This window comes from Centrocercus urophasianus, unplaced genomic scaffold (assembly GCF_019232065.1).
Source record: "Centrocercus urophasianus isolate 14NV4802_14NV808 unplaced genomic scaffold, USGS_Curo_1.0 seq_18, whole genome shotgun sequence".
Lineage (NCBI taxonomy): Eukaryota > Metazoa > Chordata > Aves > Galliformes > Phasianidae > Centrocercus > Centrocercus urophasianus.
The window spans coordinates 26,740,937-26,764,874 of NW_024884733.1; the positions used below are offsets into that span (position 1 = coordinate 26,740,937).

General features: G+C 40.5%; 1 protein-coding gene across 10 annotated transcripts in view; it reads left to right on the forward strand.

Annotated features, from left to right (window-relative positions):
* The window catches only part of PATJ (PATJ crumbs cell polarity complex component), a 142,109-nt gene that overhangs the window by 36,016 nt on the left and 82,155 nt on the right, over nt 1-23,938 (forward strand). For 9 of the 10 annotated variants that reach the window (XM_042820129.1, XM_042820127.1, XM_042820130.1 and 6 more), the window contains 8 exons: nt 1,020-1,151; nt 14,936-15,145; nt 15,688-15,804; nt 18,353-18,718; nt 19,323-19,443; nt 20,753-20,903; nt 22,168-22,239; nt 23,085-23,262. In XM_042820129.1, coding sequence (XP_042676063.1) covers nt 1,020-1,151; nt 14,936-15,145; nt 15,688-15,804; nt 18,353-18,718; nt 19,323-19,443; nt 20,753-20,903; nt 22,168-22,239; nt 23,085-23,262 — 1,347 coding nt within the window. The remainder of the gene's footprint in view (nt 1-1,019; nt 1,152-14,935; nt 15,146-15,687; nt 15,805-18,352; nt 18,719-19,322; nt 19,444-20,752; nt 20,904-22,167; nt 22,240-23,084; nt 23,263-23,938) is intronic. The other variant, XM_042820133.1, reaches the window with a different exon arrangement.

Below are 23,938 nucleotides of genomic sequence, written 5' to 3' on the forward strand. Positions count from 1 at the left end.
TTAATGGAAGAGTAGAGTGTGCAACACCAAACCTTATTGTAGAAGGATCTTTCCTTTGCGTACAGAAGTTGTTCCAGTGTGGTTTTGATGTTGTGTCTTCTTGAAATCTTTCTACGTGCATATTGTTGGTTGCACGTCTTTGCCATAAGACAGTACTGGGTGAAAGGAGGTCTCTGATGAAAAGGAGTAATCCCAGGATGTTTCTACTTTATTCTGAGAAAATAAGACAAAACAGAAGAAATCTTTTGCCTCATGGGTGTGCTCTGTGCAGAGAAATAAAGTCAAAGCAGTGTGAAGCTGCAATTAATGTTTTGCCTGTGACATCGTGTTTTGATAGTTTGTAAGGATTTAACTGGTAAGATCAGTAGCTAGATTAAAACATAAGTTTTAAAAAACAAACAACAACAACAAAAAAAAAGAAGTATTTTAGTATATGTACTTGTATAACAATAAATGCATTCGGAAGTTGTCCTTACATGATGAAATTGAGTAACTTTGCTTCTTTCATAGTTTTTGTGCTGAAATGTAGTAGTCAGAAACCATTCTTTCAAGGTAGATGTGACGCATAGTTACAATTTAAGGACCATTTTGTGTCTACATATCAAATGCCACAAGTGTCAGTTCATGTCTAACATCTGGTCTTTCCAGTATGTGACTGTAGTTGCTTAAATCTTTTATGCTAAGATATTTATTTTTTCTTTATGCATCTAATGGGACAGCTGAAGTTCATCAACATGTAACAGGTTAGTAGTATTGCCACAACTAATTTGACTAACACAGGGATGCTTAAATGCCAGGTTGGGCCCCAGTGCTCAGGATGCTGTATATATCCAAGGCATCAAGTTGGAGAAGGTACAGATGTCTGAAGTGAAACTCATGGTGTTGGATCAAGTTCTACTTCAATAAAAATTCATATTTTAGGGCATGTATGAGTCTTTAATAGTAATCCAATGTTGAATTAGTAGTGCTTGTAAATAACTGCAAAGCATAGAATGTGAACTAGAGTTCTTATTTTTTAGGTGAAACCTGAAGAAAACATTAATCCTGAGGAAGAAGAAGAAGGGGAATTAGCGTTATGGTCTCCTGATGTGAAAATTATTGAACTGGAGAAAGACAAAAACGGTTTAGGATTCAGCATTTTAGACTACCAGGTACACTTTTCTGTGCCACTAAGTATTAAAAATCCTTCAATCTTTATTTTTTTTTAATATGTTGCCTTAAAATGTTTCGTGACGTAGATTACTGGGTAATCAACTTGGCACTTGGACCAAGAAACTGTATAGGGAAAAGTAATTCATTTTTAGCTTTAAAGTATAGTGTAGAGCTTGTTCTAAACCAGTCTGATTATTGGACGTGATAAAGTGCAAAGTCTTTAATCAAACTGTACCTCATAACTCCAAGTTTAAGGGCTAAATGCTAGGGGAAGATTGTTTTTGTTTTATTTCAACTTAGAATGACTTCTCAACTATGAGAGAACTTTCTTAGGTATTGCAATGTCATTTTCCATATTTAATGAGTCTTTTTCTCCCTCATTGCCTTAAAGCATTTTGTTCAGTGCAGTACTAGCCTGCAGTTTGTGGTCACACACAAGTCCTATAAAGATTTGCCATTTCAGGCATTGAATCAAGCCATGAAAGCAAAACTATCAGATTTTAAAGGAAAGTTTACGAAGGTGGAGCTTTACCACAACTGTCCTTCACAGTCAAAAGGGAATGTCAGGCTGACAGGTGAACTGGTGTAGCAAACTCACATTTATGTAAATACAAATATGCTTTAAATAATTAGTGTAAGGTTAGAGCTTGAAGAATCTAATTAATGTTTCTGTTTTGTTTTGTTTTTCAATTATGTTTCCCTGTTTGAACTTTTAAACTGGTATGCTGGCTATGCATTGACATTCAGGAGCCATTTGTAGCTTAAAACTGGTTTCTCCAAGAAACACTTTGGAGTAGGTTATATATGTAACAATGGAGCTCTTTAGAAATTAACAGAGAAATCTTTAATTGTGGGAAAATTCTACTAAAGGTCATTAATCCTTCTTACCAAAGCACTGCTTTATAGAACCTAAAAATCCGAAGTCAGAATGAAATGTTCTTAATTTTTCTTGTCAAAGTGACATATTTTTAACATCTAGCCATCATACTTAGAAGGGAATAAAATAGTTGGATCACTCCTCATAATAATATACACATCACATCTGAATGCTGCCTGAGTGTTGGAGTCTAATAAAATGTATTCAACTGTTGCGAATAAATGTCAAGTGCTATAAAATTCAATTATATTTTTGATACAATACAACATGCGTTGGGAATGGATAAAAAAAAATCTGAAGTATTATGCAAAACCATTAATTCTATATTTTACCAGTGTGATTTAAGATTACTGAAAATAGATCCTGTTAGTCATTTTCACTGACACATGTTGTGTTACAGTGCCAGCTTTACTGTAGAGTTGCTTGGAGTCTTTACAGAGCAGTAATACACAGATTTGCTTTTAAGTTCTCATATAATCAGAATTAATGAAGGCTTTAATAACAGGCTTTTTATTTACTTATTCACAGATGCAAATACATGAGCAATGTTGCGATACTTTCAGCTAAATTTAAATGCATTCTAATCAATTCTAAATGAGTGGTAAACCACTTAATCTCAGATCTTTACAATTTCAAGATATTTATGTATAAAGTATGCTCTTTTGTTTGGGATTTGCCTCTTAGATCTTCTACTCTTTTCATCATCTGCAGATTAATTTTTATATGGAGATGTCTGTGACTGCGCACTTATGTAAATACATCCATCGTATTCTTGAGTTCAGGGCAAAGAAAACAAATAATTGTCCACGCTAGATTGGAGAGGGCAAAAATTGATGTGGTTACTGGGAGACTGTTCAGAAATGCCAAAGGAAGGTTGCTGAGTTGCACAAAATTACAGTGGAGTTTTTAACTGTAGTTTAAAGGATCTGGAGATCCAACTCTGTTTTTGATGCTTCTTTTTACCCTTTTTAAACAACAACACTTTTGAGATTCATACTTGGCTTTGCGAGAAGAGATTCATGCCTTGTGACAAATACACTGCTTGCTCTTATGTCCACCATTCACTGAAAAACAACCAACAGATTACTCAAAACAAGCAAAGCCAAGATGGATGTTCGCATGGCTTTGTGTCAGTGAGTGGTGTCAGGAATGGACCGACCTTTGTAGGCTGCCGTTTGTGTTGCTGGAGGCAGGGTGCAATGGCAAGACTTGCTGAGAGAATCCTAGAATGGCCTGGGTCGCAAAGGAGCACAACGCTCATCAGTTCCAACCCCCTGCTGTGTGCAGGGTTGCCCCAACCCAGGCTGCCCAGAGCCACATCCAGCCTGGCCTTGGATGCCTGCAGGGATGGGGCATCCACAGCCTCCTTGGGCAACCTGTGAACAGTGCCTCACCACCCTCTGAGTGAGAGGTGAGTCTGAACAGAAGGCCCTCTCGTGCTTAGACTTGCACTGATTGACATTCTGTTATGGAAGCTTTAGGAAATGTACGTTTCAAGTACCCAACTTGGAGGTGATGTAACCGTGTTCTGGGTTTTTTTAAGATCAAAATATTTTTGTAGCTGTTGGTTGAAATGGAACTTCATAAATAGCAGTAGGGCTTCAGAAAGTATTAGCAGGAGTGTTTAAATTAGCACAATAGGATAAAAACTGTGATGTTCTATTATTCTTTCTTACTTTCCACCTATGTCAAGTTATGAAAATGTCTGAGGAATCCTATTGAAGTAGCAGTGTATGCTGACCCACTTCGGTTCCTTCTTGTGGGAGAATGGCGACTAATGGCAACTGTTATCTGCAGGGTTTAAGAAGCCTTGAAATCCTGCTCATCCAGATGTGTTTGCACTGGGGTCTGTTATGACAGTGAGCAGTGCCAGATGTGCTGCAGAAGTGAAAGAATGCCAAGAGACCAGGCTGCTCATGGTGCTGTGGAATTATCTTCCCACTGCCTTCCGTTACTGTGCTGGATATTGTGCTTCAGTTGTCTAAAATGCTGCAGTTCCCATGTCATGCTCTGAGAAGACAGTATTAATAAAAACTCTTAGTGAAGTAGAGTAGGCGTCCGAGTACTTAGAAAACTGAATGCTGAGATGGAGAAATTATTGCTCTGGTGCATGAATTTTTAATGGGCTGTCTTTCTAATAATGTCTCATCTATCAAATAAATGATAAGCATATCCCAAGTGACTTGCAGGATATTCCCAGAAATGTACAAGCATAATTCCAATGCCTATATATTTTAATGAACTAATTACAAATTAATTATACCAATTATGCATAATCAATACTATCACTACTTTGTCCCGTGTTTTCTTTCCTCTGTCTTGAGGGATTTAAGTGCTCAAGACAGAGCCTTCTCATTAATTAATTAAGGTCCTCTATGAAGGACTGTTCAGTTGTTTCTAAAACTTTGGGTTACTGTTAAAGAAACAGGTGAGATTTAGGCTTTTTATTATGAAGGCTGTATTTGTATAGGATCCTATTCAGCTTCACATGATCACTGGATAAAAAGATCTTATTTTCCTCTTCTGCTGAACGTCCTGATTTCTCATTATATAGCAGGAGATCTTAAAATCTTTGAAAACTGATTTCTTGCTGGCAAGGTTAATACTGGATGAGAAGGGAGGTGGATGAGGAGGGCTGATCTTGTGGTGTATTTCTTGAAATGGTCGATTTGACTGTTTTGTTGTTGTGTTGTTTCTTTTTTTTCCCTGGAGCATTATGTCTTATTTAGAATAGCAAACATCAAAGAATTATTAGAATGAAATCTTCTGTGTATTTTTCTGTCGTTGCTGCTGCGTTGGCATCCTGTCAAAGCTAGGTGTTGCCTTTTCTGACTAACGCATAGGGACAGGGCTGCAGAGGGAGGTGCACATCCCTGCTGGTGGGCTCGATGTGCTTCCCTGGCTGATACAGCATCGGCAGCCCTGGGGGACCTCAGAGGAAGCAGCCTCCTTGCCGGCCGTCCTACCTTGAACGAGGAGCCTGCCCCATTCCTGGCCGTTAAAAAGGTGTGCTGTTCGGTCCTCTGGCCAATTTCTCCACAAAGCAATATTCTCTGCCTCCCTTAATTTCCCTGTAATTTCACTTGGAGAAGCTGCTCTCTTTTTTCACCTCTTAACTAACTTTTATGTAGTGTTGCTGGCGCAGTTAGCGGCAAGTGGGTCTTGATGGTGAGTGGGGGACCTGGTATACTGTTTGTTAAGTGCTTTGGGATCAACTGATGCAGAGGGCTACACCAGTAGATGTAAAAGCATCTGGCTTGTTAGTACCTTGTCTAGCCTGGAGCTAAACCTAACCAACAAGCCAAGAACTAAGCCGTCATTACGGAGACCCAAACCTTCTTCTTACAAAGAAGTGGGAAATGGAAGAGGGCATGGTGTGTCAGCAGGTTAAATACAGGAAGAATGCCTCATAAAACTGACTGCCATCGCAGGAGGTAGAGTGAGAGGAAGAAAAACTCACACACTTTGAGAGGTAGAAGTGGTGGCAATAGCAGCAAGGGTGCTTTGAGTAGCCCTGAAACTGTTCAGCAAAGACCCAGCGCATGCAGGCAAATAGATTCTGTCAGTAATGTTTTACAGAAATATTGGAAAAACCACAGGTAGCTGAATTGCAGATTTCTTCAGGCAGTATTGACCAGAAGGGAGCTTGAATGGTCTGATGAGCTTTTATCAAATTAAACAAAAAGCTGAATGGACTTTACGTGAAGCTTAATTTACTGTACTTTGAAGTCAGAGTATTTTAAAGCAGCTGTTTTAAAGTGTGTGAAACTAGAGAGGGTGAGGGCTGGAATAGAGAGGGCTGACATTTTGCATAGCTCATGTGAGATGCTGCTTCACCACAAGCTGTCCTTAAAGCCAAGGCCCACTGCCGGGCGCTGCCACCCCATGGATCTGTGGGGTGCAGGAGCCTGCAGGGTTAGCTGTGCCAATGTGGGTGTGAATGACTGCCCCTGCATGCAAGAAGTGACAGGCATATCCACACTGCATGAGCCTTGTGCTACCCGGACCTGGAACAGCATGAATTGTCCCTGCCTTCACCCTCCTGGGTCAGTGCTTAGCGGGCTTTCACTTTGATCTAGCCATAGGGACTCCACAATCTTCTTATTCCTGGGCTTATCTTCATTATCATTACCAGTATTTTCTTACTGTTGAACTAAAGTCTTTCTTGCTGCACATTCAGCAGGTTATGTTTTGCCCTTTTCCCAGGGAGCATGGGAAACAATCGTTTTCTTTTTTACAACAAAATCACTCGCAGTCATTCACAACAGGAAGTGAAGCAATTTAAGCGTCCCCAAATATCTTTTCTCATTTCTTTATGCCCCAAACAAACAGACTCCAGATGTAGAATTACAAAAAAGCAGTCTGACTTATTCGTAGAAGGTGGTATCCAACCAGATTATTCTTTTCTCTTTTTTGGACTGTCTGACAGCGAGATGGCTGGAATGCTTTGACGAGTTGCTGGCTAAACATTTGCCCTCTTGTGATAATTTGAGCTTTGTCTGTCTTGTGATAAGTTTGTTATGAACAAAGGAGCATATTCATGTCCTTGTTAAGCACATTTTCACCTGATCATGTGATGGAAACCTGTGGCTTACTAGCAAAAGCTGCACAGCTGTATTAAGAAGCGGTTTTACAATGGCTATCAGCTTGGTACTGGGAAAACTGATAAAGGCTGCTTTTCTCCCATCTCTACAACCCATCCACATTCATTAACATCAAAGTTCCGTAAGCCTCGGTACCGACTGTGTTGGTACTCATCTCACGGAGGATTTGCTTCTCTCCCCCTATGGGAAAGTTCTGCATCCTTTAAATCATATTAAGCTGCTTCATTTGTGAAATAATTCTTAATAGTGTGTCATGAATTGAATTCAATGTAGCTTTTTGAAAAATTCTCTTGGAATTCAGCTTACATACTACTTTTCAGGATTGAAGAGCTGGTGAATGCAACTGAGCACATTCCTGGTGAAGTTTCTAGGGTGTTCGTGATCACTGGTTTCCAAACCTCAGTACAACAGTACTAAAGGCACTGGGAGACCAAAAACCAGCTCAGTAAGAAATCTGAGAGACTATGTACCTCAGCATGAGATACAGACAGGTGCACGGGGACAGATTGCTTAGGTAGAGCAGCTGAAGAACGTGGATGCAGGAGGACACATTGGGGCTTGGGTATACCATGAAGTTGGGCTTGAGGAAATCATCAGCCTGACTTGCAGTGAGAAGGCAGGAAGGAATCTCATGCAGAGTGGAGTGTCCTATGGGCAGCTGTCCTGCACAAACCCTGCCTCTTGTGAGCTGCAGCAGACAGGGCTGTGAACGATATCCGAGTCTGAGGAGAAACGGAGCGTTGCTCAGAGCTCCTGGTTTTCTTTGGTTTGTCACACATCCTTGAAATAAATGCTAAGCAGTGTTATTGTGAACCTTTATAAATGTTTTCCCTATTCTCCCATGTTCTACCAATCTGGTTGTTCTTTTTCATTTCCTGCTAGAAAGAATAGCTTTTAATAAAAACAAAAAAACCCCAAACCAAGGAAATTCATTATTATTCCACAGACGTCTTCTGCCAGCAAGAGAAGGCTAGAATTTAAAGGGCCAAAACTGTAGTTAGACTCTTCTATGATAAACACTTAGCAAGTCTCAGAAACGGTAAGAAAATTTAGACAAGACCAGAGGGAGCTCTGTAATCGAGTGCTGCTTATCTGAAAGCTATACTGGTCTTTCAGTGAGCGTGTAGAAATGGAGGAGCATGCAAAAGTTCAACCCAGGCAGTTCTGAATCTGTTGCTCTGAACTGATGAGATTTGAGGGGTATGTTGATGGATAAATGTGAAGATTTCTGAAGACTCATGCAAGTAATGAGGAGTTGTGTTACCTCACCCTTTGTAAGGTGTCTCATCACCTAAATCCAAATAGCACTGTTGGACCCAGAGCTTTTCTGCCTGCTCTCCCTGCTTTTCATAATGGCCTTAAAATTCTCAGCAACCCGTCTGCCCATCATTCTGTCTTATCCACCATCCATACTGTTGCAAGCTTTCTTTGGCCCATGTCATGGTTTGCAGATCCTAATTGCAGAAAAAAAAATAAACGTAATCTTCTGTCTCACTCTGCTTCTTTTGAAGTTTTTTTTCTGTAGCAAATTTTCCATAATTCATGTGTTTGCTCTTCAGGATCAGGGTCTCCATGCAGAGAGCTCTAGTCAGTGTGAACACACACACTGCACTGCCGTGGGCTAACAGTGTTGAGGTCGGCGCAGCTCCCTGATGGAAGTGCCTGCTTGGCTACCTGGGTGGACTGTTTGAATCTGAAAGCTGATCAGATTCAGTATGTGCATTAAGACCACTGGCTGTAAGTCGTGCAGGTTGCAGGTTTTTCCCTTGGTGCATTGGTATTTTTTTCTTTATTCCCACGCATCTTTATCCCTCCTTTTATCTCATCACACAGTGGCTTTCCTCCATTTCCTTATGAGTTCAGGGTTTTTTTTTTTTTCCTTATCTCTATGGCTTTTCCCTGCAGTCAGCACTCAGTGTGTTTTTTCTGGAGCTGGAAGTCTGAAACTCTAAGCTATTAAGAGACTAATGAATGTAATCCCTGTGACTTTAGCTCTGAGAGCAAATATGAAAGGTGGATGAAACCTTAAGTTGACTGAAAAGTTTGATAAATTAAAAGATAGTGACATGGGCATGAGTCCACTGCACAGTGCCACTTTCAGAACTGCCATAGTTAATGCCTATCTTTCATCTTATAATTTGAGGATAGCAGTAGAGAGCAAGTGCTTTTTCTTTTGATCGTTCTCTGGAGGCACCTTTGTCCCAGCTGCCTGCTGGGCAGATGAGCTCTGGCTGTGTGGTGCTTGCTGTAGCTCTTGCCAGCCCTGCACTGCTTTGCGTGGCGGCCGGCCGCCGTGCTGCTTCTTGCTGCAGAAGGCCTTCAGATGGCAGGCAATGAAAGGCCATTGTGGGAAATCATTGTGCTGCTTACACTTACTGTCCTGTTATCTCTTCTCCTTTAGGTATGGCTCTGTTTTTTTGTTTTATTTTGTTTCGTTTTTCCTCTTTGAGTTCCTGTTTCTTTGCTGACATTTCCCACAACAGAAGTTTTGATTAATGCTGGCTCCAATCCTGAGCTTCTGAAATTCTCTGCTCTATTCCCTTACTACAGATCAATAGTTATCCAGTGCTTCGCCTTATACCACAACAAAGTTCAGTCATCTTCCTTGGATGCCTTCCTGTATTTAAGTTTGTATTGTGTTAGCACATCGGCTTGTGTTTGGTACAGCCAGTGGCTGCTTATGTTGTGTAGACTTCTTTCTGAGTCGTCCTGCTGACTTCAGCCTAACAGGAGTGGAAGAGGCAGAAAGGAGTCTTAAATGCTTTACATTTATCTGCCTGCCCACAATACCTTGAATAACTTGTAGAACAGTGGATCTAACAAAAACTGAGTGCTTTCTCACAGAAGGTTTTTTTAGGCCTTAGAGTGTCTTTGGCAGTTCTGAAGATCAACACCTGTAACTCTGCAGGTGGTGCACGACCAGAAGGTTTGGACCTGGAATCTCCTTGAGGCCACCTGAGGGAGGGAATTTGATTTCATTTCTCTTGCACCCTGCTGTTGGTGTGCATGCAGAGGATGGCTCTGTAAAGGCAGCGAGCCACGCTGCACAAAATGAGATGAGTATCAGGAATGCTATCACAACACTGAGCATACAGGTAGATGACTTTGTGCTCTGTTCTATCTTTGATCTACCTAAACAGTAAGATGAAAACAGAGCCTGGTCCTTTTGCTTGTTGATGTTTGTGTGCTCCTGGCTGCAGTGCTGTGTTTGGGAAGCTCTCAGTCTGGTATCTCACTCAGAGATTGAGTGAGACTGCAGACTGGAGGGTTTTAAATATGTATATGTATGTTAGACCTGGAAGTGGTCCCATGCAAAATGTAATGAAGCTGAGCTGCTCTGACCTCTGAGCTCTAGCATGTGTTTGTTTTGGCTCTTTCGCAAGTATACAAATTGGCACTTGTAAAATTGTTCAGATAAATCAAAATTGGTACAGGAAAAAAAGTTTCAAACTGTTTCTTTTGGGATTCTTTGCCATGCTATTTTTGATGTGTGTTTTCAGAGCAGTGTTTGTGTGGCAGCAGGCAGTTTGTTGCTCGAAGAAAGCTAAAACATTCTAGGAAGTCGGGCTAGCTGAATTTAGATCTTAAACGATGCCAAAACTAATATAGCCTGCAAGTGAGTGAGAGTGACTTTGTGCAGTAAATGTCAGTCACCCGCAGCTTTGCCTTGCATTTCCATAGGAGCCTTTAAAGCAGGAAAACACCAACCAGACCCCAGCAGTGCGGTAGCTGCCTGCACCCGGCGGAGCCCCAGCGCACCGCCTGCGGGCCGAGCGGCTCCGAGCTGCAGCCTGAGGGCGGGCTGTGGGCCGGACCCGTGCTGCCCTCTGGGGCCTGCGGAGGGAAGCTCAGCGCTCGCAGGGATGCCGGCAGCCCATTCTTTGCGTTTCCGTTTTCCAGGAAGATGGACCGAGGTGATTTGTGTTAGTTATGTTTCCAGTTGTGTTTCTCAAGGAGCTCCGGTGAGTGCAGACCCTGAGTGCGTGTGCCCAGCATCGCTGCTCAGCCCCCCGCTCAAAGCCACATGAAATTACACACCCCGGCAGCGTTGCACATAGGACTCTGCTAACTCAGTGCTCCTGGGGCTCCTAACGTATTTCCAGAACTCAGGGTTTTAAGAGGCTCTGTACAACCCTGAATGCAGGGATCCCAGAGGCAGCGACGGCCGCGGCCCCTGCCTGACTCTGAGTGCTGCTAAATGGATCCAGAACAAATGAGGCTCTGAGAAGGAAGGGAAAAATTTGACACCTGGACTCCAGGAAACGTTTGTGGATTTTGATGAGGAGCGGTAGGGGGAAGGGAAGAACTACAGTTCAATGCAGCTAAATATATGGTGTGCTAAGTATGAATAAATTGTGACTATTGTGAACAAGTTCATGTACTCCGTGACTGGCTCAGGAGAGCGACAGCTACAGCATCCTTGTTCCTCAGAGGGTTACCTGGAGGCCTTGCATGGGCTGCTGCTCTGCACAGCAATGCTCAACTTTCAGCATTAATTCAAGTGGCAAATATTCTTTTTTTACACGTGATTGTTTTTATTTTTTATTTTTTTTTTTATTTTTTTTTTTTTTTTTACTTTTTCTAAAAAAGTTTGTATTCGTGCCTTAGAACAAGGAGGCTTTGTCTCTTATAGCTTTAATTACCAGTCTGATTCCTTTTCCTCATTATTTATAAATATAGATTCCTTCGTGCAGTAAACAGAAGTTAAAAGTTGCCTTCTATACGTTCCAGTCCTGGTTTGTGCCCATTCTAAGATGACTGGCTTACTCAGGGAGTGTGGAAAGATAAAAATTGCTTAAACTGTTGATGTTGTGCCACTTGTGTATTCTAGCAATGTACTGTTACAGCAACAGCTCTGGGTTTGGGTGGGGTGTTCCTTCCCAGCCTGTAACAACATCCAAGCCAGTAAGCAGACTGAAACACAGACCTAACTGCTGGTGACTGAAAATTGCTATTAGCTGGCTTGCCATAAGCCAGGTGAAATGAACCAGAAGCCTTCGGTAGATGTGTGCAGTCAGTGTTGCTCTGTGACCTCAAATGGCTCTGGCTGGTCTGTTAGCGTGGATGTGGCCCCAGAGCCTGGCAGGGCTCTCTGCGAGCGAACTTCCCTCTTGCAGTTAGTATGGAAAGAAAGAATCTGTTTTTCAGCTGGCTGCTAGCACTGCTTTCTTTATTTGTGCCGTTGTACTCACTGTTTACAAGATGTGAATTCATTGTTTGCAGTCTTGTTTTAGCAGGTGTTGTTCTTTAGGTGCATTTGAGCTTGAGTTTAAATCATATGCTAAGTTTGCAGAAAACCACTGCTCCTTTGTTTTGGTAAGAAAAGCACGGTGCAATCCACAGTTGTAGTCACCCTGAAGTTATAAAGAATATATAAAAAGGTTACACTTTCAAACTGAGTAGGTCTGTCTTCACATGTGGCTTTTGTTACATTTCTTGTGGCAGTAGCATTGTGATTCACAGTCGTGGTAACAAACATTTGGGGTTTTTACAGCAGTGCCCGCATTACAGACTTAACCCTGTCACCGTGCAGTTTACGTTGCTCTTCTCTTCCTGTACAATAGCTCCCTCTGCTTGAAAACAGCAGAGTAATTATAACCCTTGCTTTGTGTTCACCTGATCAACGATTTTTAATACAGCCCTCTTTGGAAAGATTTCTTCCGCTGCTTTTTGTTCTGATATATTGGCCTATGTTGCTGCACATGAGGTGTTACAAAGCAGTGCTGATAACTGTGCTGCTCTCAAAACATTGCTGCATGGGAACTGTGTGCATTTGCAGGAACTCGGTCATTTTTCATTTTAACGGGAGGATTAGAGTCTGTTGGAACACTTCTTCAGCTAAACTAAATCTACCAAAACACACTGGTTTTATTATTGCCAAAATGTTCTGATTTCAGAACAGGTTCGGGTGAAAACAGGACTATTTGTCATCAGAAGCATGGTGGTTAGGCCTCTGACCTTGAGTGTCTGTATAGGAGAAGCTGATGGCGAGATTCCCATGTGCTGTTTAATTGATTCTGATTGGGAACCAAAAGAAAAGAAAAACTTTGGATCAGACCGAACGGGATTTGAACCTGGTTCTCCCACATTCTCAGTCAGTGCCATAATTATTGGACCAGTCATTCACTTGCAAATATTTTGTCAGCTTATCTGCATCAGTAAAGATGAGTGCTGGTTTTGTTTTGTTCAATTATCATTTTTTAAATCAATATAGCTAAGCCAGCAGAAGTCATAGTATAAAAGCTGTTGTGTCAGCAAAGGTGGAGTTTTGCTGAGAGCGCAGTCACCCTTTTAGGGAGCAGGCACAAACCTTGCTTGCCATGGCAAGATGAACCCGTGATTAAAAAATAAACTTGCTGGGTTAGTTCTATTAGCAAGGCCTTCCTAATGTGAGCAATCCTCCTTGCGTAAAAACGGCTGTGTTAATGTGGTCCTGATTTTGCAAAGAAGCCTAAAAGGTTATTTTTATGTTGTGTTGGAGAAAACCCCCCAAATCAAAAACATCTCAAAGGTCTGTGTTAAAAATGGAGTGTTTGTTCTGTGCTCAGCTGTCATCAGGATGCTTTGGCACATGGTTAGGAAGGGCAGGTAAAGCAGGCTGTGTGTATACAGGGCAGCAGGAACATCACATTTTCAATATTTAGCTCTTTTAAAGCAAATCTTTCTTTTTTTAAAAGATCTTCTTGGAACCTTTGAGCTTTTTGGGACTTATGGCATTTTTCTTTCTCATCATTATTACTATTTTCTTTCTCAAGTAATTCCCCAGGCGTGCGCAGAACCCCTTGTGTTTGAACCGAATGAAATCCTCTCTGCTCTGCATTGCACGAGGCAGGTCTGAGCACCAGCAGTCGGGAGCCCATGTGTCCTGGCACTCGTTCAGTAGGCAGAACACCATTGTGCAGCAGAAGGAGGTTGCTTGGCTTGATTACTGAGGCATGATACCAGCAAGGAAGCCTCTTCCTACAGCGCGGACACCTAGTGCTTGTGGAGATTATAAAATGGGGGGATTAAGCAGTAGAGCAGGAGAGAGTTATTCCTAGTTATTACTATATTACTTGAATTCAGTTCCAGCATGGCTCTTCCTGCTGAACTCCAATTTCGCTCCTCTAATTTCAGCCAATTTGCAGACATTACTTTCATTGCCTCATATATTTGTACATACCTTAAACAAAAAACGTTCACTTGGAAAGCAGCGTACAGTTATATGCAAGAGAAAAACATTCCTGTTTTCAAATTAACACTGAGCTGTAAAGTCGTGGTGGTCTTTGTGACTTGAATTTTGCTTGTTTGGATCCTTCCCGTGTGCTGAATCAGGTGCAAGTCCTGAGGAGCAAAAATAGTACCTGATTATGCTTTTGAAGTCATAGTGTGTGCAAGGAACATTTCTGAACTTTATGAGCTCTTAGCAAAGGGGAGAAGAAGGGCTTGTAATTAAAAAATAAAAGTAAAATTAAAGTCTGTGTTTTCCTGCCACAATATAGTTACTTTGGATTATCTCATTGGATTGAGAATGGATTTTTAAATGACTCTGAATATATTCTAGAAATGGTACCTGACACAATGCAGAGGTAAATACTGGGGAAAAAAAATGTATGAAAAGTGGTCTTTGCATCAATTCACAGTCTCTCCAACGTGTATAATATTGCCTACTTCATGTTCCTCCTTATTCATCACTGCAATGTTCTGTGTCTTCATTAATGATCTTGGTTACTCTTCTGTAGCTGACCCTCTGTTCTCAGGGAAGCTTCACAGATAAATTGATTTCTATGTGTTGTCTGCAGATTTCACAAAGCAGAAATACTGCAGTGGTTCAGCAAATGCACAGTGCTGCTTCTTGGATGTTGTGACTTTAATTCTTTAATAACTTCAATTAAATTTCTGATCTTGCAGTGATTTTTTGTTTAGACAAATTTAGCTGCCATGAAGCTCTTGAATTGCAAGCAGGATGGTTGTTTTATGTAATGCTAACACAGAACAGACTGGACAGAGGGCTGTGGACGAATGCCAGTGTTGTTCTTCTATTTCCAGGTTGGCCTGGCTGTTTCTCTGCATGTGAGAAGAAGGCAGGCAGGGCATCAGCGAGCTTTAGAATTTAAAATTTCTTAATGGATTAAGCAAGGGACAGGATATCTTCCTGCTGTAAACCTTTCTTTTTGTAATCTTCAGGCTGTGGCCGTATTAGCAGACAGTCCTTTTTGCAGGCATTAGGAAGCTTCAGTTTAGTTGTATAAGATGAGGAACATGCTTAACTCCTCCTTATACATTGGAAATAATCACCACCTTTCTGGGGCTTCTTTTTCAGGATCCCCTGGATCCAACAAGAACAGCCATTGTGATCAGCTCTTTGGTGGCAGGTGGAGTAGCTGAACGTGGTGGTGAGCTTCTACCCGGTGACCGCTTGGTATTTGTAAATGAGAAATATTTAGACAGCACAACTTTAAAGGAGGCAGTAGAGGTGTTGAAATCTGTGCCCCCAGGAAGAGTTTCTCTTGGAATCTGCAAACCGTTGGTGGTAAGCACTTGGATTTCTCTCTCATTCTCTGATGTGTTTCAAGTCAAGAGTGTAAATTCAAGTAGAAATTTTTTTTCTGGAATTAGGGTTTAGCACCAGACAAGAGTTTACTTGAGGAGGCTGCAGTGTTGCTTTTTAAGGGCAAGCAGACACAGTTAATTGAAGCAAAGCACCATCTGATAGAAAGTGCTTGTAATTCAAAATGGTAGCAGAGCGGTGAAATGAGAATGTAGGAAGGCCATTCAATAATTTTTTTTTTCCTTTTCTGAGATAGTAATATTTCATCCTTCGTATGCTTGTATTTGCCTTCCCTATGTGTTTTTGAAACTATATATATATATATCTCTCTCTCTAAAAAGAATAAAGACTATTCTCTTCACCTGTTCGATCTATGACTTCTTTTTTTTTTATCCTTCTGTAACTTTTTCCAGCTTCTTTTCCAATGGCTGTTTCTCCCTCTTCCATTTAGTTGAAAAATGTGAACTTTTAGGTTTTTTGTTAGTGTTGTTTTCCTGACTTAACATTTTGATCACTTTGCTTAGGGAGAAAGCAAAGAGGAGAACGTGCATAGTATGGATACCAGCAACGTGAAAACCAGCCCTGGATCTCCAGAGTCAAGAGATAATACCAATTTCTCAATAATCCTTGAAGCACCACAGGTATTTGTTTATTCTTTTGGTTCAGCTGAAGTTTATGGAGACAGGAAATAACATCTTACAGTCAGAAGATAAAATAGTCTTCAGGTAACATTTCAGTTTTGGGTACACTCCAGGATGGATTCCCTGTAAAACAGATGCTAACAGCTGTTGGTATACTAATTGCATTGTGGACACCAAGCTCACCGTTGCCAACGCAGTTCCTGGACTGTCTGATCAATTTTACTAACTCATTAAAATACCTTGTGTTATCTTGGTTATGAAATAGGAATGCTTCAGCACTAATAGTCATAAGTCACTGGTTCAGCTTTGCAAGAAAGTTAAGGTATGGAATAGAATGTTCCGTGTTATAATGGATGGAAACAAAACAGTAGTCTGGTGTATAAGGCAAGCTTGAGATCTGTTTGTCTTCACAGACTTTCCTGTGGGGCCGAGAGTAATTTCTTTAGTCTCTTCTTCACTTCTTATTTTCCATTTTGTGAGTAATAACATTATTGGGGTGGGATGTGACACTAAAAATAGCAAGAACAACTCAGATACCAGGGTAGTAGGCAATTGGATTGCAGGAATAAATTGTCTAGAGTGAAAGATCTCTGAATTTTCATTTGTTCTCAAATATTTCACAAATGTGAATTAATTCACATTGGTAAGTGCATTCTTTTCAGATTTAGGACCACCAAAAAGAGCAATACTATGGGGCAGATGTAGGTATAATGTGTAGGAATTGGCTTGGATGTATTACTGATTTTCATGATGCAAAATGGAGTTTATTGTTTACCAGGTGCATAGGAAGAGTTCCTGGCAGAGCAATTAGTCCCCTGCTAGCTCAGATTTTTTTCCTACTTCCTAAATTAAGCTAATGTTATTGCCTGCTTTTATACAGTGTATTTTATCTTACTCCTACTGAATATAGGAGCTGTAATGGTCAGTTTGTACAGAATACAAGCAAATACCATTGCTTGTATTTTGTTTTACTTTAGTATAACAGAACTGATAGTAGCATAGAAAGGTGGTATAAAACTGCCATTATTTATTACCTTATCTGTTCATATAAGAGCTGAGAGCAGTGTGTCATGATGGCTTGAGTTCTTACTTTCTAGCATAGTGCTGACAAAGCTGACTTCAGGGGAAAGAAAAAAAACAACTTGAACATTTTATATGCTACAACAGTAGACTTTATTGTCGTGCTTGCGGTATTCCCTATTCCATTGGTAGAGTCTGCTACTGCAGTGCAGCAGTCTGTGATTATACCATACCTAAGTGCTGTATCAGGAGATGGCAATACAAATTGCTGTGTGGTTTCTGAGTGAACTGTTTAATGTTACGATGAAGTTGGTGGCTCTTACAAGTCTGCAGCGTTTGGAGAATGATGCGGCAGGAGTGAGATGAATTGAAGTAACAATGAAGAGAATTAGAATCTCTTCAGATTGGATATTTTGTGAGATTGAAGTTCTCAGGGCAAAAAAGAACATTTAATGCCTATGAAAAACGGGGTAGCTTCTAGACTGCTAATGTGATGCGTTCGTGCCAGCTAGTGTTACTGCACTGTTTCCTTATGCTCTCATCTGTCTCTTGCTGTCCCTCCTGACACTCATTTGAACTGTGAGCACTTTTTGGCAGTGTCTGGGCTTTTTCTGACAAAACAGGATTCTGACACTAAGGGTCAGAAATAGCAAAGTACCGTGGGGAGCCGGGGAAGAGGGAGGAAGAAGGAGGGAAAACGTTTTGGTTCAGGACCCCTGAATCTGCAGAGTGATTTCAGTGTTCAGGGTCTCGGTGCCTGAAGACCAAGTTTGGGCACACGTGCTCAGTGGCCTGAAGTAAAGAAGGAAAGGCTTTCAGCCTATGGCAAGCTTTCTGACAGCTCCCTAAGGTATAAAATTTCAGGGATGTCCATGCAGTGTGTAGCTGCAGTCAGCCTCGCTCCGTGGGCCGATGAGTTGCACCTCATTCAATTTAGGAGAAACAGAAAGCATTGGAAACTGGGAGGCATGTGACAAATCCCAGGATAAGAACTGTTGAGCTAGATCTTTTGGGTAGCTGGGGTCTGGAGGAGGGGAGGCTTGAATGTCTTTTTGGTTTTGTTGTACCTTGTTCTGTCGTTTCAGCCCAGAAGTGTTTTATTTAACTGGTGCTGTAGTGTTATAAGAAATGTACTTGCATAGACAGAGCAATAGCAGTCAGTCTGGGTTACAAAGATACTTTAGTTGGATTTGTAGGGGTTTTTTTCCAGTTTTTTTTTTTAGTATTGTTTAAAAATTCTCATTCCTTACTTCAGTCCAGGGTGGTTATTCTGAATGGCTGCAGCAATATCTGAACTGTCCAAATGAAATTTCTATATATATAAAGGAAATGGCAATGGTTACTTTTGCAATTAAAATCGTAAATCGGAGAGTGCATTTTCTTTGGGAAAAAAAAAAAAAATGCAAAAGGTAGAAGATTCTCACTTTAAAAATCAGGATGTAATTTTAATGTGATTTAACATAAAACAGTTTTAAGACTAAGCAAGAAAAATAATGAAAAATCTTTATTCCTGTAATGTTTTACGCAGGGTTTCAGAGATGAAACACCTTTTAAAGAAGAAGCTGTTGATGAACCAATTTTGGACTTGGGAAGGTCATTTCAGCTTTCTCAAAATGACAATGGATATGAGAAGGAGTCCTGGGAGATGCGTGAATTCTGGAAACCCACAACAGAAGAAGTGGATGAAGAACAGGAAATGTTGGTGGATGAGTATGAAGAAGACTTAGACTTCGTGAAATATAGCTCATCAGATAGACAGAAGGCATCTTCAGAGAAGAACCTGAATACAGAATGGGCAGAGCAACTTCAGACAGCTAAAATACAAGACTTAAGATCTAGTGCCAACTTAAGTCCAAAGCAGTCCCTGGAATATACATTCAATAGGGAGCAGATGGTAAGTAATGCTGGGTGCATCTCAGTGCTGTACCCTGATGGTAGGGACCTGTATTCCTCAAGGCAAATTCCAGACCTAAACTCTGTAATCAGTCTGTCCTATGTTTTAATTAATAGCTGAGATCTGAGTGCCTCTAATGGACACCAGTTTATCTTTTAGTAGGTTTTGGAAGGTTCTATTTTGTTATGATGTACAATGATTGTACATTTCCTTGGGTGAGGTACATCCTCTGATTGGTGTATTTATAGCTATCCTATACTGTTGTCCTCTTTCCCACCTGTGACATCTGAATTCCCTTCTTTTCTGCAAATTCTGCTTGTTTGATATGTTTCAGTAATAACCAAAGTCAAGTCAAGCCAGGGCCTTCAGCAGCAGTGTCAATGAAATGAGCTCCCTCTTTTTCTCATTATCTTTAATCTCAGTCAGTTCCTACAACCAGATGATGCTGTAGCTTTTAGGTACTTACAATAGTCCATAGTTGTGTGGATAGGTAGTTATATAGCTTAGAAAATGTGGATGTTTGCTGTAAAATCAACATTCCTGTCAAATATATCTGTAGTTGATCCTACTGCTTGCTTTCTTCACTTTTTTCTCCTCTCTGAAGTATGAAGAAAATGCTAATATAACTTCACAGTCTTCTGGAACCATGGCACACAGGGACTACCAAAAAGGCCTATTGGACAGTGGAGCTACCCAGTCAGGATCAAGAAACAAAATGGATTTAGGTTTGTAAGAAGTTTTCTTTCTTCCTTTCTTCTTTTTTATTTTTTTTATTTTTTTTTTTATACTGTGTTGTAACTTTGTATTTACAAATTTAACTTTTATACTGAAGCATGAATTTATTTTCAAACTTTCAGATGATAAAATATTCAAATGAAGATCTCTACAGGCTAATGGCAGTTTCTGCTTCATTTTCTTGCTTTTTCCACCAAATGTTTACCTATAGATGTCATAAGTAATACTGAAAGTTGCAGCAGCTTTTTCTTGCCTGTGGAGAGTCACATCCCTCTGTGTACCACCAGGAGGATTTCATGCATGGTCTACTTTATCCTCTCTGGCAGCTTCATGTGCATCTCCAATGATGTCTGACTTTGAAACAGGAGTGAAACTTTCTATTTTGCATACTGTCTCAGGGCAGTGAGATTGCTGTGCCTGTGTGTGAGAGCTTTGCCCTGTGGGTTTATGTTTATGTGTGTTCTCTGGGCTCTCACTGGTGAGCTCTTACCTTCTCCAGAGTGCCTCAGAGCAGTGAGAAATTCAGTCAAGGCGCGTGAGTGGTGATGGACACAACAAAATAACGAAGTGACTTCTTGGCAGAAGAAAGGTTTGAAGGTGGATATTTTCACAAACGTTTTCTTTAGACTTAATCTGGGTTGCCACAGTTTCATTACACGAGTATATATAATTCAAGGTACCTCTTCAAGACCAAATGAATTTCATCCCCCCCTAAATCAGTTGTTCGAGTTTGGTATGTTGTCAGCAAATTAGTTTATCAGCCTGCTTGTGGTAACACTCACTGGGAGAAAGGGAGTTCTTTCTATTCTTTGTCACCTGCATCTTGTACAACACACACTCTGTTAACCAAAATGGCAGACTAATGACTTTAGCAAGGAGCTCTAGTGATTTAATTAGTGTTTATATTTATGGCACTGAAATGACATTAGTCATCCATGCTGGATCAGGGCCTTGTACAGCTCTCCTTGCATGAAGGATAGATGCAGTATTTCTAATCGTGTTTTTGTGAGAAGCATATGCCATGCAAGCTGTATCTGAGCATGTCTCAATTCCAGTAAGATCTGGCATTTTTCTCTTATTACCTGACTGCAGGTCAGAAGCAAGGTACTATTAAAGATAGATAAATCAGCATGCTTTAAATTTCCTGCAGAAATAAATACTCTGTATCTCTGAGGTTCTTGATCATCTCTCACCATTCACATCTGGAACATGATGAGCTGAGGGGTTTATTTGCACAGGCGATAGGTAGATGCAGAGACAGAGGAAGCAAATTTTACATCTAAACCTTTACTTCATCAGGCACAAAGCTTCATATGGACTCTAAAGTACCCGGTTTCACTGTTGACCTAGAAGGTGTTGGAAAGGAAGAAGGGGAGGATTACATGTTTTCCAAGAATGAAAAATCTGTGAGAGTGACCACCTTACCTCAGCCTAGAACAGTTTTGTACAGGTATGGAGAAAGATTTCAATTCTCAGATGATTTTTGGTTAATGCTCATAACTTTTTTCTTGCTTTACCTAACTGATGAATTGCTGAAAGCTGTGGGAAACTCTGAGATACAGGCCACCCCCAGTGTGTGCCTTTTACCCAAGGAGCTGAATATCTGCCTTACAGTCCTACTGAATTCTTACATCCCGTGTTTCTTCCCCTGAATGCTGGCCCACCTGCATCACTTACCCCACAGTTAGGTGAGAGCCACAAGAGTGGATGTGCCCTGGAGAGGGATGTAGGCTTTCCTGGCAACCCTGGGCATCACCTCTTTTAAGAGTTCTCCCCTTAGCTCTCCGTCACAGCTTTGTCCTCTTGTTTTTTGCTTTCTTTTGTTCCTTCCCTTCCAGAGTTTAGCTATGACCCTCATGCTTGTGAAGGAACAGTTTAATCTTGCCGTAGTGATGACGAACCTTGAGCTGGCACTGCTCACAGATAGTTGCCACTACCATAAATTCTCCTACACTTCTCCCACCAGTTTTGGGTGAGCAGGTAGAGGATCAGCTTTCAGGGTCTGTTGGCTCAAATTCTCAATGCTTCTCTGATTAATCTGTGATTTCCCTCGGTCTGAAAGCTGCTCAGCAACATGTTGAGGGGATTATTTCTCCAGTACAACATCCTACTTCCTTTTTGCAATGTAAAAGTAGCGTTTACAGCTCTCAGGGTCTACAGAAAATGTGTGCAAGGATGTACTGCTTGAACCTTGCTGTGGGGGGCCTGCAGTTTGATATTTCAATTCCTATTCTGTGACTAGATGAGTCATACATATTATAAAAGTTTAATTAACACCCCGTTCTGGGGTGTTTAATGGAACACACAGGACCTGTTCTCCAAGCTGCAATACAACTGGCTTTCTGGTAAGCTAGATTGGCTTTACCATGTTTATATCCCTCTGTAAAAGTCACAGCATGTTTATCAGAAAGTAAAAATGACTGCTTAAATAGACATTTCGAGTAAGGTACAGCAGTGGAGATGTGTATTTCACAGCACCTTGTACATTTGGCCAGTCCATCATGTTTCATTCTGGTGCATTCCTTAGATACATTTAAACCTAAATACATAAATTCCTGCTTAGTCTGTTGACTGCACATTTAAACTGGACTGTTTGAAAACGTGTTGCTGTCTCACTGCCAGATAGAAAATATGCAAGGAATTGTGACCTGGGACAGTTAATACCTTTTTATTATTATTTTTCTTATTCTTCCCCTCTCTGTGCCCCCAATTAGTGAATTACCTGAAAGAGAAGAAGGAGAAGGTGAAGAAACTCCAAACTTCAGCCACTGGGGACCACCTCGGACGTATGTTCATAAAGTTGCATCATTTCTTCTCATTTGTGTTATGTCTTAATTTTTGTGAGCCTGATCATTTCTTCTTTTTTCTCTCTCATCCCTTTTCTCCCAGTAACTTAAGGTACTTTTGGACCTTAGGCTTTCTTAGATACAGTGTATTTTTAACAATGTTCAACAGAGCTGTACTTTCTAGTTATATAACTGACTTGGGAAAGCTTGATATGTTTGTTGATGACCTACACATTTACGTTCATTTAATAACTATTAAGTGTGAACAGTGTACACAGTACTTCTGTCTTCATTTTCATGGGTTTTCTGCTAAATTCTATGGTGTAATTGGAATTGCCAAGCCAGCTTTAGCCCCATTCTCATTATGCTGCTAACACTTATAGGTGAGCTGATTTTATGGTCCTACTTATAAAATGATTAAAACAGCTCTGCTTAAGCTGATTAATATGCATCTGACACGTGGAGCCAGCAAGCTGCATTAAATTTGTTTATTGTTTTATCATTTCTAACATACCATTTGCAGTTTTTGCCATTTCCAAACAATCTAATCAAACTGAAAATGACTGAGTTTGTTTACTTGAAGACCTGTCTGTTTTACTGTGACTTTTTCTAAAGTAAAAACCTATTGGAAGAGCAGTAGGCCTGGGCTGGCAGTAACTTTTTTTCTTATTGAGGGGTGAAGACAGCTGAGGGTAAAAAGCAAAGTCTTTTGTGAGCATTCATAGGCTTCTGGCTTCATCTCTTTACTCTGTTAGATAGTCTTGAAAGACCAAAAGCTTACATTTGTTTGAGGCTTTGTGTTTAACTGTTTCAAGCTGTTAGATTTTTGCATGTATTTTTTTCAGTGTTGAAATCTTCAGAGATCCTCATGTGTCTCTTGGAATAAGTATTGTTGGTGGACAAACTGTCATAAAGCGCCTAAAGAATGGAGAGGAACTTAAAGGGATCTTTATCAAACAAGTTTTGGAAGACAGCCCAGCAGGAAGAACAAGAGCTTTAAAAACTGGAGATAAAATACTTGAGGTAAATGCAGACAAACCTACCTTTTCATTTGAAAAAATAAAGTTTGACTCAGCTTTGGAAGGATGGAAGAACAAAATACAACCACTGCTTTGTGAAGTATTGATGGCTGTGTTTTGAAAACCAAAAAAATACCCCTGCTGTCTTTTCTTTTTTCAGGATTTAACTGTGGAGATTGTTTAACATTCTCCTGTATATTTAAGAAAAGACAGGTGCTGAGAAATGAAAGAAAATAAAAAGACTTATATGAATGAATAAGAAGTAGTAATTTATGTTATAACTTGCTATAACTTCTAGGTGTGCATTACAATATATGGAAGAGTTTGCTGAAATATATGGGTTTTTATTTTGTGTGTGTTATTTTGTATTTGTTAGCTGGTTTGTTGTCTGGTTTGCTACCATTTAAAGGAAATTGCTGATTTCAGCAAGTGCCTGAGATGAGAATGGCATTGTCACCTTGGGATTCAGAGATAAACGAGTGAAAATCAGGCCAGCCAGAAATGAAAGCCAGGAGTGGCATTCCTGTGTGTACTTTAGGGTTGCGTGATGTTTTGAAAGATGTTTCAAAACAGATTTAGTTTACAAACAGGTAAAATTTGAACATGTTATTATACCTACCATTCTCTGACAGTCTTGTTCTTTGTTTTTTGGAATAGAACAGTTGTTTGACAAAATATGT